At 42.9% G+C, this 17,060-nt stretch overlaps 1 protein-coding gene across 1 annotated transcript; it reads right to left on the minus strand.

The window, feature by feature from the left end:
* Positions 1-5,820: 5,820 nt before the first annotated feature.
* On the minus strand, positions 5,821-17,060 carry LOC114593730 (glutathione S-transferase-like). The gene is made up of 7 exons (XM_028722377.2): positions 16,873-17,060; positions 12,301-12,457; positions 10,647-10,698; positions 9,359-9,491; positions 8,580-8,721; positions 7,941-8,072; positions 5,821-6,831 (listed from the first exon to the last, which is right to left on the minus strand). The coding sequence occupies exons 2-7, from the start codon at positions 12,385-12,387 to the stop codon at positions 6,709-6,711; spliced, it is 669 nt and encodes a 222-aa protein (XP_028578210.2). The 5' UTR covers positions 12,388-12,457; positions 16,873-17,060; the 3' UTR covers positions 5,821-6,708.

The following is a 17,060-nucleotide window of genomic DNA, read 5'->3' on the forward strand; positions in this document are numbered from 1 at the left end:
GGTAAAGGTAAAAAGGTTAAGTCCAGTCAAAGGCAATGATGGGGTTGCGACGCTCATCTCACTTTCAGGACGAGGAAGCCGACATTTGTCCACAGACAGCTTTCCGGGTCATGTGACCAGCATGACTAAACCACTTCTGGTGCAATGGGGCACTGGCGGAAACCAGAGCGCACAGAAAAACGGTTTACCTTCGTGCCACAGCAGTACCTATTTATCTACTTGCACTGGTGTGCTTTCAAACTGCTAGGTTGGCAGGAGCTGGGACAGAGCAACAGCTCACCCTGTCGTGTGGATTCGAACCACTGACCTTCCAATCAGCAAGCCCAAGAGGCTCAGTGGTTTAGACCACAGTGCCACCCACGTTACTACTTGGTGTGACTTATGTTCTGTGTCCTTCAAATGTTGTATTGTCACCACTCAGGAGTTTTCAGGTGAACTTTGGAAGAGTTCAGAATCAGGCCAAAGTCCTCACCACTTCATCATCCTGTTGTCACAGTAATCAGCCAGAGGCCTATTCGAACCCCCAAAACAGGAACTGAGCACAAGCACTCTACTCACTTGCGATTCCCAAGTCTGGCATACAGTTTGCCCTAAGTACCATGTATGCTTTTCACATGTTTTGTTTAATTTTTTAAAAAAATAATACCATGTGGAGGGATCAGGTCCATGGCACACTGGAAGAGAAGGCTAACCCATTCCCTCTACTGAGTCTTGATGGAAACCCACTGCCACCTGCCAAAAGATGCTTCCTGCATGAACGGCATATGGGGGGCATTTTCTTTCAGGATGGGACGAAGCCTTAACTCCCTTCTCCCTGTTTGTCATGAGCCCAATCCTGATTTTGCTCTGCTTCAACTGCTGACCTCGGAGCTAAAGGGAGACATATGATTCTCTCCAACAATGTCCAGTGTCGCAGCTAAATTTCTGCTCCAGGGCGAAACTTAATTCTGCACTCCAAACACCTATACAGTGGTACCTCGGGTTACATACGCTTCAGGTTACAGACTCTGCTAACCCAGAAATAGTACCTCGGGTTAAGAACTTTGCTTCAGGGTGAGAACAGAAATTGTGCTCCGGTGGCGCGGTGGCAGCGGGAGGCCCCATTAGCTAAAGTGGTGCTTCAGGTTAAGAACAGTTTCAGGTTAAGAACGGACCTCTGGAACGAATTAAGTACTTAACCCGAGGTACCACTGCACTCAGATTATGATCTGAAAGGAATGGTACAATTCCTTTCCCTCTTGTGTTTCTTTAACTTGAATTAACCACCCTGTTTTTTTGCTTGACTTAGACACACTACAGTATTTTCATTCTCTCTCCCCCCACCACCACCATCCCAACCTTTCACCCTGTCAGACACTTGGTTACATAAGTGCCAGGTTGCTAGGCTGATCATTTGGTGCCCCCCCCCCCTGCAAAATGTCCCCCTGTGTCCCTTTAACATTCCGTGAACCTTTGCCCAGACTGTGCAGAGCAGGCCTCTGAAACCAAATGCAACCGTTTTGTAGCATCCAAACACAAAATGGCGGAACATTTATTCACTCTGCTCGGTCAGAAGCCCATTGGGTTCAATGGGACTTGCTCCTGATAAGTATAGGAAGGCTGCCTGAGGAGGCTCAGTCATGGAAATGCTATTCACCCCCCATGTTCACTATGTCGGCGTGACAATTTACAGTGGCACAATGACACACAGAGCTATATATAGTGGTCACCAGACATAAGCTTTGCCTCTCTCTCTCTCTCTCTCTCTCTCTCTCTCTCGTGTGTGTGTGTAAGTGCTCTCAGATTTATCTCCAGAATCGATAAACAGCAGTAAGACAGTCCTTTCTGCATTTGTTCAACAGCTTAATTTTAAACCAGCTATTAAACTGCTGAGTTGTACTCATTGTATCTCCAAGGCCAGAAAAGTTGATAATTAATTCATGCAGTGAGTTTTGCAACATTTTTTTGAAAAAGACAACGAACTAACTGGATAGGGTCAAAACAAGATTTAAAAAATCCTTCCAGTAGCACCTTAGAGACCAACTAAGTTTGTTATTGGTATGAGTATTTGTGTGCATGCACACTGTGTATCTTTTTTTTAAAAAAAAAAAATTTTTATTGAGTTTCTTTTCTTAAAGTCATAGACACAAAATTAGGGTAAGAAAATACAAGAAACAAATACAAAACCTAAATAATAAAAAGGTCATTACAATCCAATTTTCAGTAGTTTTTTCAGTATTCCAAATGGACTTCCCCACATCCTCCCGACTCTGCGTTCTTTGTAGTAAAAATTTCAGCAATTTGTTACCCTGTTTCTTAACTTACTGTATCTTTCAGTTATTATGTTTCTAAGTTCACAATATTATATCCCACATGCACACTGTGTATCTGAAGAAGTGTGCATGCACACAAAAGCTCATACCAATAACAAACTTAGTAACAAACTTCCAGTAGCACCTTCGAGACCAACTAAGTTTGTTATTGGTATGAGCTTTTGTGTGCATGCACACTTCTTCAGATACACAGTGTGCATGCACACAAATACTCATACCAATAACAAACTTAGTTGGTCTCGAAGGTGCTACTGGAAGGAATTTTTTAATTTTGTTTTGACTACGGCAGACCAACATGGCTACCTACCTGTAACTAGAACTATAGATAGGGTCAGCCACTAAAGTCTGGCAGAGCACCCAGTCATTTTCCCACTTTGCATAACAGACAGAACTTCAGCAGCTACAGTTTTCCATTACTTCATAGCGAATTTTGCAGCTGTGGAAGGCCACATATTTAATAATGTAAGCTGGCGTATTCCATGCATTATACTGAATGCACACAAGGCAGGGAGCGTGTCCACGGAACATGTCCGTGCTGCAGGTGGAGTTAGCTCATGTAGTCCTATTAAGCCATGTCCCAAACTCCCAATAGGAAGATTTATGGCTCTAAATCGGGGTGGGAAGCCTGTGACCTTCCACATGTTGTCAGACTCCAAATACTGTCAACCCCCATCCATCATGGCCAATGAACAGAGATGAGGGGCGTTGGAGTCTGACAACTACTGGAGGGCCATAGGCACAGAAATCACACATCAATACTTTTATTTCTTGTATTTATAAAGTGTGCAACCTACTCAAACATTCCAAGCCGACAGTATTATTGTAGGTCATGTGTAAGGTTGCCAACTCTGGCTGAGGTAATTCCAGCATAGAGTTTTCAAACTGAGATTGAATTTCGGCATGTTTCATTACCCTTCTAAATGCTGGTTAGAATTCACAGAATTCTTTCACCCCTTTAAACAGTAAACCCTGGGGAGCTACCAAGATAAAGAAGCAGCATAAATTGGAACCTCCTAATGCTCTGGGACGCGGGTGGCGCTGTGGGTAAAACCTCAGCGCCTAGGACTTGCCGATCACATGGTCGGCAGTTCGAATCCCCGCGGCGGGGTGCGCTCCCGTCGTTCGGTCCCAGTGCCTGCCAACCTAGCAGTTCGAAAGCACCTCCGGGTGCAAGTAGATAAATAGGGACCGCTTACTAGCGGGAAGGTAAACGGCGTTTCCGTGTGCTGCGCTGGCTCGCCAGATGCAGCTTGTCACACTGGCCATGTGACCCGGAAGTGTCTCCGGACAGCGCTGGCCCCTGGCCTCTTAAGTGTGATGGGCGCACAACCCCAGAGTCTGTCAAGACTAGCCCGTACGGGCAGGGGTACCTTTACCTTTACCTTTAATGCTCTGGGTAAGTGGGGGAAAGGATAAACACAGGTTAAATGCAGGCCCAGTCTTGTTTGATGACACAAGGCTGACAAATTAAGAAGGCTGAGAAGTGGGATTCTCTAGTTTTAGTCTAAAGCAAGTATATTCCATTACAGGGATTAATATAGTACTTCTCTGAAATGATCATTTGCTTTGTGAATATTCCAGTTCTCATACTGTATCATCTATTTGGCTGGAGGGTGAAAAACAAACCCAAGGAGTGGCTCAGTGACTGCTTACCCTGATATAATACTGTTGTTTTAAACAGATTAGTTCCTTGTTAAGTGCCCATGGCAACTTTGGAAAACAAATAAATGTGGGACAAAAAATATATATAACCCTTTACAATATTCTACTTCTAAGGCAAATCTACCGATTAAAACTTTTAAAGGCATGGGAGTTTTGCATCACGATGGTAACACTTGTCCTCAGGCCCTTTTTGCAGAGAGGTGAGTGGTGGTCATGTACCCATTGCTGAGAACAGTCCTCTGTTTTGGGGGGCTGGGGAACCTGTGGCTCTCTGTACATCAGCCACATGGGCTAGGCTTCCCTGTTCTATTCAAGGGACTGACCAGTTCAAGCCCTTCAAATATAAAGAACCCTAAGAAAGACGAGCAGGGATCTTGGAGGTGCCCATCAGAAGCTGGCACATGGGCAATGTTTCTCATTTGGCAGCACTCATTGATGGGGCTGTGGGATGTAAGAATCATGTGCAGTCAAACACAACATGGGTAGACATGAAGGTTCTCTCAGTCCTCCAGCCAGAACTTCCTGCTTTCCAGGACTGAGACGAAACTTCCTATGTGCAACTTGAGATGGGTGTGGCCTCTCCTGAAGTAGAAAGAACCAGAATCACAGGCTGGTGGCAATCTTGTCTCTCTCGTCTTTATCGATGCCATCTTAACAACAGCACTACTAAGATGCACCCTTGGCTCCAGGCCAAGAGAAGAAAAAGGGGGCTTTCTCCCATAAGGAGATAGGTAAAGGTAAAGGGACCCTGACCATTAGGTCCAGTCGTGACCGACTCTAGGGTTGCGGCACTCATCTCGCTTTTTTGGCCGAGGGAGCTGACGTACAGCTTCTGGGTCATGTGGCCAGCACGACTAAGCCGCTTCTGGAGAACCAGAGCAGCGCACGGAAACGCCGTTTACCTTCCCGCCGGAGTGGTACCTATTTATCTGCTTGCACTTTGACGTGCTTTTGAACTGCTAGGTTGGCAGGAGCAGGGACCGAGCAACGGGAGCTCACCCCGTTGTGGGGATTTGAACAGCCAACCTTCTGATCAGCAAGTCCTAGGCTCTGTGGTTTAACCCACAGCGCCACCCACGTCACCACATTTAAACTATGTTGTAACCTTTTAAGTCTGCCTTCTGGAAACCTTTGTGTGAACAGATGATCACTTGTGAGTAAACGTTTTATGCTTTACAGAAGACTGTGTAGCGACTTATTTTAGGGAGGATTAAATGGGGGAAATACCAGGAAATATTTACAGAGACTCTAAGGAGTCTGAGCAAGCTATCTGCTGTGTGTGTGTGTTTAAGAAAGGAGAATGTTAACTCTGCTGATTTTGTTGAACTTGTAAAGACAAGTTGGGATAGGATATCTTAGACAATATATCCTTCCCCCGCATCCCTAAACATCCCCACAGGGGCTGCCCCTTCTTGTACGGAGCTCAACTCCCCTGCACTCACCAGAGCCTTGCACAGCTTTGTACTGTATTCTCATCATTTCTGACCACTGGCCAAATTTACTCTGCTGGCTGTGACTTGCAGGTTTCCTTTGAACTGTGGGTGGAAGGGAGATGAACACAGCTTTTCTATTCCAGTGTGGACTTTGACTCCCCGACTGAATTGGGCAGCTTCCAAAGCACTTTGCCCTTGAGATAGGCCATTTTCTAAAATGCCAAATTGGAGTCGGAACCAAAATCTGTGATCAGCACATACTGAAGCATGTAAGATCATGAGAAGTAGGGAGGAAAACCATCCGGGTTGAGATCTAAGCATGCTTACGTGAAATGAGTAAGATTTCCTCCTAAAATCCATGTTTCACAGAGAGATGCATGCCAGCAAACAGTCGTAATAAATACAGCTCAACAGAAAAGAAAGAAATGCATTTTAATTGTTAAGGCAGTTATCCTTGGTAATGATTGAGTTACTACATAGTAACAAATTCAGTGCCTGAACAGATTTGTGTCGTAGGTCAAGGAAGACAAAGGATAGTTTAGTAACATAGTAATAATCACTAACAGTACATATGACTGCCTTTGACATGATTCCTACATTTCTCCTGCTGCTGCTCATCTGAAGACATTCTAAGTGGCACATAACCAATTGTTTGTTGACCCTGGCAATGATTTCCAACGAGGGACAAAAATTTAATTTAAACATTTTATCCAATTTTTTTGGTATGTGAATGCATAAAAATCGAAAGGCCTCTGAGTACTTTGCATAAATCTAACTGGATGTTGGGGTTGATATTATAGTACACAACAACTGATTTCTCAAAATTAGTACATAGCCCTGAAATTCATGCAAAGTGTTGTAATTCAATTTTAAAGCCTTGTTTGGATCTACCTGGGTTCTCAAGCATCAAAATCATGGACTCCCCACATGTTTAGCATAAATCCCGATTAATGTAATTGAACTACTTTTGCCACCAGCAAGTTCTATGTCTGTGCTAATACTGAAAGAACGCACTTTTAGTCTGGACTGAGCAGCATGAAGGGTCTATATAACCCCCTCATTTTCTTATCCCAAATTGGTTTGGACATTATTATTACCCATGATCATGCCAGGTTTCCGAAAGCATGCCCCCTGACCAGAATGGATTTAAAAGTTGAGTTAGATGTGGGAGTAACTTTTCACAGAATTTGTAATAAAATATCAAGGTGGCTGACAAAAAGTTAGCAAGGTGTATGTGGAGAAGCAGTATAAATCAAGAAAAATAAGGCCACTGTTTGCAGTGATTGTCGTAGCTCAAGTGCTCAGAAGTTGAAAATCTTCCTGATCTGTACAATATACTTTTCATCAAATGGGGGCTTCCTCTGGCTGCCAGGCTGCAAGAATTTCTTAATTGTAGGGATGTTGCTTACTCTTGTCTTGAAGGCCTAGATGAAAAAACAAGAATCTCCTCTAAGAATAAGGAAAAATTTCCCAACATAGATGGGCTTACATTTGAGAAAAAGACCCCATCCTTCAGCTTCAAATGTTTGCTTTCCTCTTCCCTCCCCATTCCATTTTCCTTTTGAATCATTGTGAACTTTGGGCAGGGGTTTTGAAAATGTTATATGTTTTCACATGAATTGTTGTTGTTTCTAGACATGTACAGTGGTACCTCGGGATGCGAACGGGATCTGTTTCGGAGCCCCGTTCGCATCCTGAACAGATTGTAAGAGGCAACAGCGCATCTGCGCATGCGCGTGTCGCCGCTTCCGCGCATGCGCGTGACGTCATTTTGACCGTCTGCACATGTGTGAGCGGCGAAACCCGGAAGTAACGCGCTCTGTTCATTCCAGGTCGCCGTGGAGCGCAACCCGAAAATACTTATCCTGAAGCGTATTTATCCCGAGGTATGACTACTGAAAATGGAATTCTTTGATTGTCAAATTCTGAGTCGTTGAAATAAAGTTTTAAGTGCTATTATGACATGGGAGTTTTGAAAAGCAACCAATCTGCTTAATAATAAGCAGGGGCATATTTTTACAAGCATTGTAAAAGTATTCAGAGATAATTATACACATGAGTCTAAATCAGTGAAAGAATGCATCTATGGAAAAAGATCTGTGGTCCCATGGTGTTGAATCCACATGTGAAATCTGAACTTTCTCTATAGTCTTTCTACAAGGCCCCCTCCAACTCTATGATCTCATGAGCCATTTTTAGTCAGGTTGTCTTGCCATGCATCAAACTGAGGCAATTCTAGCCAGGAGATGAAGCACTTTTACCATCAAGCAAAGTAGATGCAGAAGTCTAGATGCCTGCTCCACAGAAACTTCCAGATGCCTGACATAAGGACATAAGACATATCCCCCAGATGGCCACTTGGACTTGTCTCATACACTACCATAATCACCATCATATAGATGATGACAATCTAAGTGCGGCACACTCCTATGACTGAAGTTTATCCAGTTGCTGTATTTGCACTCTGTGAATACACACAGTCTTACAGTTTACGTTCCATCTCATATCTCAGAACATGTCCTAGTTCACTCACTTGCAGCAGAGGAAACGCAGAAAGAACATCGGGCTTCATCTCTTCGACCATCAGAATAGCTTCAAGCAGATGGACATCTGCCCAGCTGAACTTCCCACCAACAAGGAAATCTTGTCCATGATCTTTTAAAACCTGTGGCATACAAAGAAATAGAAGTCAGTGTTGAGGGTATGTAGACCCCTGGCTCAGACTGGGCAACAGAGGCTCCTTGTGGATTATTTCTGCTTCTTTTGTAATTCAGACATGTAAGGCTGAGAGGCAGGCAGGGACTGTCCCATGAGAGTAGCCACTTGGCTTTTTCGTTCAAATATACATTTTACACACTTGCATGTATCCCACTGCATAACACCGAAAGGCCCTCATTGCTGTGATCCTCTGCTCAGTAGCATTGGAACTTGACATTGGGGTGGGAAACCACATATTTGCTGGACTCCAGCTCCCATCAGCCCTAGCCATCATGGCCAATGGTCAGGAATTAGGAGAGTTGTAGTACAAAATGTTGGTAGACTTGTAGGTTTACTATTCCACATTTAAGTGCTTCTGCAGAATTTTGCTACTGCTTTGGATGGTTCCCCCCATACACCTTCAGCAGTTAAGATCTAGTTGCACATTCTACGTTGCTACCTGACAAGCCCTTACCTTTTCATAAACTGGGAAATATCTGGTTGTGGCCCTCTCAAACATTAGGCTGGTCTGCTTTTCTTTGTTCTCAGGGGGCTGGAAAGGGAGGGTCATTATCATCCCCATCAGATCAGTTGTTCCTTCCACGTACATGTCAATCCTGAAAGAAGCCATTAGAACAGTTACTTTCTTTTTTGTTCTTCTTCTTGTTGTTGCTGTCAATCAAAATACAAGAAAATCAAAATATAATTACAGCATATTATACGCCCCAAAATTAGAAATACATTAACAATATAACGTATACAGTAAATAAAAAATAGAAACAGATTCAATGATGCTGTTTATCCAAATAGAAATATATATATAATTACTTATGTGACTTTTACCATTCCTAAATTTATATGCAGGTGAAAAATCATGACCAGCTCTAATACATTTCAGCAGCCCTGTGGAAGGACATATATTTGTGCAACCAGTCAGTTGCAACCCAGCATGAATGATGGGATCTTCCACACATGTATGGAAGGTTAGCATATGGAAGGTCAGCAGGCATGATGCATGATGTGTTTGGCATTATCATGTTATTGGACAGTTTCCCTCCCCAAGGAGCTTTAGTCTAAATGTTCTTGTAAGAATCACATTGTGACATTTAGCTCTGGGAATATAGAGATACATAAACAGAAAGATGATTGAATGTTTGCAGTTCAGGGCAGACATTCTGTGTTTTCAGCTTCTGTCAAGAGCTGGCTTTCTATTCAAAAATAAACCTAGGGTGAATTCTACATGTTCATAAGTACAGTGCTCTCTCCTTCAGGTCCTTCCCGTAGAGGTTGTGCTTTGCGGCGATGTAGCTGAGAATAGCTCGCGTCTGCACCATCTTCATCCCATCTATTTCCACCATGGGCACTTGCTGAAACAGGAGCTGTCCATCTTTAAAGGAGAAAAAGATGGGGATGAATGATTAGACAAACTTAGATAGTTTAAACTAGTACTTCAAATTGATTCAGCCTGCCTTCTTTGAAAGCTAAAACTGAAGTATAGCACTCTCTAATAAGGATCACATCTCGGTAGAGCAGCTTTCTTTAGGAAAATGCGGCTCCCCATTGGTTTGTATGATTCAAATAGAGACGTTGTTTTCCATTCCAGCCTGTTTTCATTCCATACACTGTTTCTATTCATCATTCATTTCTCTGTCCATTGTAATGGGATTTAAAAAGATTTTTTATTGAAAATTTTTGAGATACAATACAATAAAAAACAAATTAATAAAAAAGAGGAAGCAAAAGGAAAACAAAAAGACAAAGAAGGAAGAAAGAAAGAAAGAAAGAAAGAAAGAAAGAAAGAAAGAAAGAAAGAAAGAAAGAAAGAAAGAAAGAATACAAAGCCCTTTTTAGGTGGATCTTAACATTTATCTCACACAAAAGTGGATGGACCCTCCCAGATCTCACTGGGGGGATCCTCCTTTCCCTGCCTCTCACGCAGGATCATTCATCAGCAATCCATTACTTTCCCACAGTGATAAAATTATGTAACTTACAGAATTAGTTACATAGCTTACATTGGTGTTCCGTTACGTCATCCCATTCATTTTGGTGCGACGTAAACTCAAGACAAATGGGGTGTTTGTAAGTACTTTCATACTGTTTTCAATGTTGTGTTTTAATATTGCAACCCCCTTTTTGGGGCCTTAGGTTGAAGAACAGGCGGGAAATAAATAAATATAATCAATTATGTATCATATGCGGAGAGAAAGAAACAACAGTGAATACCAGTCATATTAAGTGGATTGATTTCCATTCTGGACATGGGCAAATATACCAAGCTGGCAATTTCTGCTCCCACTTCCATTTCTGTTGAAATTCTATGACATCCCCAAATCCAAATTCCTTTGTGTTTCCCCTGTGCAAGCAAAAACCAAACCATATTTTTTTTTACCCATGAAAATAACAGTATTTGTAGACTATGATGTGGACCCCAACACTAAGTGATTTCTGAAGTGTTCATTTAAAGAATCAATGGGGGCTCCCCCTTAATTCTTTAAATATATCAGTCCCATGTAGAGAACACCTTCACCCATAGACTTACTCTTCCGTAATTTTTCCAAGTCTTCATTTGTTTCAATAAATTGTTCTTCAAACTGAAACAGAATAGAACAAACAGAATCATGTTTGCTTTTCATGTCCTAATTATCTTGAGAGAAATAGATGCTTGTCATTTTCCTTGACTTTAAAAGCACCTGGAGCTTGGGGGACTGTTTTGAAAACCTGCAAAATGCAATGCAGCCATTAAATTCCTTTCCCCCTGCCTCACTGCTGTATCCTCGTATTGATTCATATTACAAAAAGGATGGTTGGGATGAAAAGGGCCCCTTTGTCTTGGCAGAAATCATGCGCTTGGTCAGTATACAAGGCAGAGTTTCTTTCCTATGTTTATTTTCAGCGTGCCACACCATTCATACGATTCTATTGCTTGAAAGGACTTCAAAAGACAAACCGTCCAACCCACTGAAATGAGATCATGTTGAAGATTCTGAATCATTCCCAGAGACACATTTGTCTTGGCCTTCCCTCTGTAGCTGGGGAGTGTGATCCCTCTCTCTTATATATAGCATTTTCTATTATGTCAAAAATAAATTTTTATATATTCTAAAATACACCCACAGGTTCTCTGTTTTTGAAATATATTTGGAGTCGAGAGTGGATTTCATGCTCTTTATTCAGCTCATAGTGGTGAGGAAGAATGGAAATTCCCCTAGAATGTCTGCTTTATATACATTATTTACACAGCGGGCCCCACGTGATTGGCTAATTCCGGGATTCTTCTGTAGGCCAGTCAGGTTGCGGATTCACTTCCACCTGGAGCTGGATTGGGTGGCTCCTGTGGACCAGACTGCTGCATTCTGAATCCTATTGTTCTAGGACCAATCAGACTGCTGCATTCTGAATCCTATTGTTCTAGGACCAATCAGACTGCTGCATTTTGGATCCTATTCAACTCAGTACATAACAGGTTTGCATGTATTTCTCTGAACTATATGGCTGATTAGATGACCTATATTCACTTGCCTGGGAGTACAGCCCACCAAACTCATTGGGATTCCCATTTAAGTCAACATGTATAGGATTGTGCTGTATGATTGAAAACAAACAACTGTCCCTTGAATTGGCAGCCAAATAGTTTTATTACTTGGGATAGAGGTTTTCCTATGCAGCTAGGGCTGCCATACATCTGGGGAAACCTGGACATGTCCTCTTTTGGAGGGCCGACATGCCGCTGCCAGCCTGAGCTGAGGACTAAGAGGTGCATGGGTGTGGCGGCAGCCCCAGCTCAGACTGGCAGTGGCTCGGGCTGTCCTCCTTTTTGCTCTTCAAGATATGGCAACCCTAGATTAACATCAGAGTCTTGTGGCATCTTAAAGCTGCACTGAGTGGCTGGGGCAACCCAGTCAGATGAGCGGCATATAAACAATAACAACAACAACTAATAATAATAATTTTAGTATGGCATAATTTTTCATGGACTACAGTCCACTTCATAAGATGCTTAAAACATTCTCCTGAGTTGCAGTAGAAGTGTATGTGTTTGTGTATACAGACACACAAACGTACAGAGAGAATTGTGTTAATAGCACAACATACTGCACATATATTTAGCTGTGTGTGCAAAAGAGGCCATTCATCTTAACTATTGCTAGTTCATTCATCCAGCATTGCCTCCCCGCTTTTATGGTCACACAAACCTCCACTCCAGCTGCTGCAAGGAGCCAGCGTATAGATTCCATCTTCCCTCTCCCTCGAACATAGTGCAACTTGGGTTTCCCAGCCATCTTTTCAGCCTTCTACTTTGTCAAGTACTGCACAACTGGGTTTCGCAGTAGAACAATGTTATGGACTGTCCTAAAATGGAAGATACAGAAAACTGGGGATCAAACAGACAGAACATTGGAAGTGTTGGGATACAACTCCGCTTGTATTGGAGGCTGGTGGGTCTGCACGGGGAGAAAGAAGATAGAGAGGAAACCTCATGGCTTCCTAGATTGTCCTTTAACATGTGCTGACCTTTCCTCAGGTGCTAGACTGATGCACTCACTCTTGCTGACCTCATTTCCTACGGCTCCCTCTTATCTTGAGAGAGGAGACATTGTTATGTTTCTCTTGCTGAGAACAAAGAGCAGGCATGGCACTCTTTTTCTCCCTCCACTTTAGTTAGCTAGAACTAGGATCTTTTCTATCAAGCATGTACTGTATTTTTCGCTCTATAAGACGCACCAGACCACAAGACGCACCTACTTTTGGGAGGAGGAAAACAAGAAAAAAAATATTCTGAATCCCAGAAGCCAGAACAGCAAGAGGGATCGCTGCGCAGCGAAAGCAGCAATCCCTCTTGCTGTTCTGGCTTCTGGGATAGCTGCGCAGCCTGCATTTGCTCCATAAGACACACACACATTTCCCCTTACTTTTTAGGAGAGAAAAAGTGAGTTTTATAGAGCAAAAAATACGGTATTTCCTTTAATAAACTTGTCTTTCCTAAACTCAGAGCCTCAGTGTGATTGCATCAAGGGTAAGGCATGCTCCTCATTGTTAAGCTCAGCTTTTAATGATCATGCACTTAAACTCCATCTCCCATCATTCGGCAGGTAGACTGCTCTGACTTTGTGCTGGGTGGCAGTTTTATCTGTCGAATTTCCACCTCTCATACAGTTGTTAAAGGCACAAAGCATACAGTTATCCACCTTTCAGGCCTTGGAAATAGAATGGGGATGTATGACTAAGCAGATCTGAGTAGCTTAAAACTGAGCTGTTGAACAAGCACACATAGAATCTTAGAATTGGAAGGGACCACTAGGATCATCTAGTCCAGCCCCCTAAAATTCAGGAATATTTTGCCCAACATGAGTCTCGAACCCACAACCCTGAGATTTAGAGCTTCATGCTCTACCCACTGAGCTATCCCAGACCCTCTTTGCTTCTCTGCAGTTTCTTTGTTGATTTTGGATCTTTCTCTCAGGTCAGATACACAGAGTGAACTATGCCACCAACCCAAGTTCTTGTAGCTGCTCCCTCTCTGTCCTTCTTCCAGCTTTGGATTGGCTATGGAGAGGGCCAGAATTGATCTCAGAGGCTTGCAGTTGATGATGAACTGCCCTGAAACCTCTGGGTATAGGGCGGTAAATAAATGCAATAAAGAAATAATAATGGTGATGATGATCTGTTAAATACAATCTGGATTTTAGTATGCAGCAGCATGACCTTGCAATTAAGTTAACCATTTACCTTAAGTACGGGTTTATGTACCCTGAACCATTTGATAGTGATAGCTGTTGCAACCAGAGCAACCAACGTTTGAACTGAACACAAAAAGAGTTCTGCTGGATTAGGTCAATGGCCAGCATCTTGCTCTACAGTGCCTAGCCAGATGTCTATGAGAAGCTTGCAAGCAGAACCTGGGGGGAAAAGTACTCTCCCCTCGTATTGTTTCCAGTAACTGGTATTCAGAAACAGGCTGCCTATGACAGTGGAGGTAGAATTACCTCTGTGTGATCAGACCATGGACTTCCTCTTGAGCTCACCTTTGCTTATAACATTGCCTGAACTATTGCCTCTGTGTGACCTGAACTTGGACTGTCTCTTGACCTTGACCTTGCCTGAATTACTAGCTGGGTGTCCAGTACCTGGACTGCTTTGTGGCCTAATTATGGACCCTTCCCAGCTGAGAGACCTGGCCTGGAACTCTCCCAATCTTCAGCTTCATTGAATGTCCTCAACTTCTATCATTATGAGGGGGGGGGGGGTGTCCTCTATCCACTTTCTCTACACCATGCATAATTTTATATACATCTATCATAATTTTATACACCTCCATTTGCTCCTGTAGCTGTGCCTTTAATGGTCACGTGATGTCCTATAATAGTACTACTCTCCTCTGCCTTGGTCAGTACTGTATCTGGAGTGCTGTATCCAGTTATGGACACCACAGTTTAAGAAGGTTATTGACAAGCTGAAACGTGTGTAGAGGAGGGTGGGCAAGTTGATACAGGATCTAGAAAGGAAGCCTTATGAGCAGGCATAAGCAAACTCGGCCCTCCAGATGTTTGGGGACTACAACTCCCATCATCCCTAGCTAACAGGACCAGTGGTCGGGGATGATGGGCATTGTAGTCCCAAAACATCTGGAGGGCCAAGTTTGCCTATGCCTGCTTATGAGGAACAGTTGAGAGAGCTAGGTATGTTTAGCCTGGAAAAGAGAAGACTGAGAGCCCTTCAAATACCTGAAGGGCTGCCACATGGAAGATGGAGCAAAATGTGCCCAAGGCCCTATAAACTAGGGATTGTCATTTGATATAGCATGCCTGTTCATTCAGCTTTCATTCAATCTTGAACCCCTCCCGGTTCACTACAGTTTCAGCATTTTGTTGTTCTTGCAGTTTGCTGTGCAGCAGGGCCTGTAATCCATTTAGAAATGTTTGAGCCAACTTATGTAACAAGGAGGTGTCCACTTACGAAATCAGCTGGGTTCTGTAACCTGACTTCTCTGACTCATATCAGATGTGCATATATACTGCATGGGTTGCAATGTGAATATGCAGAATACTGTCTTGATACATTCCCCTTTCGTTTCCCCGCAACCTGCTGCCTGAGTGTGTTCAATGTGTTTGGTCCTTCGTGTTTTCTTTTTTTATATAATAAATAATTTCTATTAATTTTCCAGCATACATTTATAATATCCAATCTAAATTTATCACATATTTTCTCTTTTGGACTTCCTTCAGCCTCTCTAACAATCATCCATTATTCAATTTTTTAATTACACATTTCCTAATTTTTATGTTGCATTATATATACCTTCACCCTCTTATTTTTCTTCAACACAATATTCCTCAAACATTCACAGAGCTTCTTGATCGTGTTTTCTGCTTTGGGTTCAAAAGAGCACTTGCCATTCTTGTTGGAAGTGGTCTAGACACCTCAGGTTATTACAGCTAGCCAGTGGGGGGCAGTTGCCCCACTTTTGTGGTGCCTATAGCCCCTCTGGACAGCAATAATATGGTAGCACTGGGAAAACCCTGCAAAACAAACCAAGGCTGAATAAACCCAACACGAATGCACTATTATTGTGTCAGAACATACTGCACAATACAGCCACAAAAAACCACCAGCAGTCTGGAGGGGTCTCTTGTCTCCCAGGTCCAACACTTCAATCGCTACACCACACTGAAAGTTGTTTGTAAGAGAGGATTTTAAAAAATAAAAAATAAAGGGAGGGAACACATTCTTCCCCCACAGATTTATAGCTTGGACAGAACTATCCATTTGGTAATATGTATGTGTGAATTGAAAACTGCGCGCTTCCTAATTTGAGAAGAAATTAAAATGTTAAACAGCAAATAGAACTTCTGAAACAATTGGTTTCCTTAAAGGTCGTGGAAGGAAAGTTTCCCCTCCTCCTCCTAGGAGCCATCTGAGACTCCCCAAAAGGTTTCCAGGAAAAGTCGTCCCTAACCGCTTCCCCTCTCTCTTGGCATATTACTATTGTCAGCTTGTTCTTGTAGCAGATGGTAAATTGTTCCAATTAATTCTCTGCGAAGCCCGCCTCACTTTCTTCCCTGCAACATACCACAAAACCCCAGAATAGTGGACCTTGTTTGCTTTATCCAGCTTCTTCCCCGTTCCTCTTTTTTTCCCTCCCAACACCCTTCACAGCTCAGTAAAAGAAACTCCGGTGATCCAACGTCTAAGTTTGCAGTTATTTCCCAGCCACGATATATTCCCTATCAAAGCTGCCTATCCAATTTGCTTACCCAGCTAGATTTAATTCTTGCTAACATTTGCCTTCACCTTTTTAGATTCTACTTCTCGACTCTCTAAAATCCCTCTTTCCCCTTCCCCTTCCCCAGCACAGCAAGCTAGCAACATGCAAACTTTGGCAGATGTCAAGTTTATTTTAAACAGCTGAACTACTGGCCCCATTTCCCCTCCCCTCCAGCCCTCGTTTATATGGCAGGAAAGCAGCGTCTGATCCTGAACAGTTACTTCCAAGCTTCTTGTTTTGACTTCCCTTCCACCCACTCGACTGTAGTTTCTGCAATCTGCTTTCCTTTCCCTCCACGCTTTAAAATCCCACCGTCCTGCTTTCGAAAAGAAAAAAAAAGCCCTTGTTCTCCTTTGCCCATCTCTACTGCAGCTAATGTCTGCTAAAGTGGATTTTTTAAAAATGCAAATCTGTCACCTTTGCTGCACTTCTCCCTGGTTTAAATTACTTCCCACATAGCTGAGTGCAGAAAGCAAAGCACCTCACATTTTCCAGTACTAACCTCCAAACCTGAATCCCCTTCCAGGGTCTAGGCAAAGAAACTGAGCTTCAAAAGGCTTTACTTGGTTTGGTTTTGGTTTTTGTTCCACCTTCTCCGAAGATTTGCAGGGGGGGGGGGCGTTTATCCTGTGACAAAAGCACAACGCCTGCTGCACAGATCCAATCAGCTTTGCCTGAGTTGCCCACAAC

Source organism: Podarcis muralis, chromosome 3, assembly GCF_964188315.1.
Source record: "Podarcis muralis chromosome 3, rPodMur119.hap1.1, whole genome shotgun sequence".
NCBI classification, from domain to species: domain Eukaryota; kingdom Metazoa; phylum Chordata; class Lepidosauria; order Squamata; family Lacertidae; genus Podarcis; species Podarcis muralis.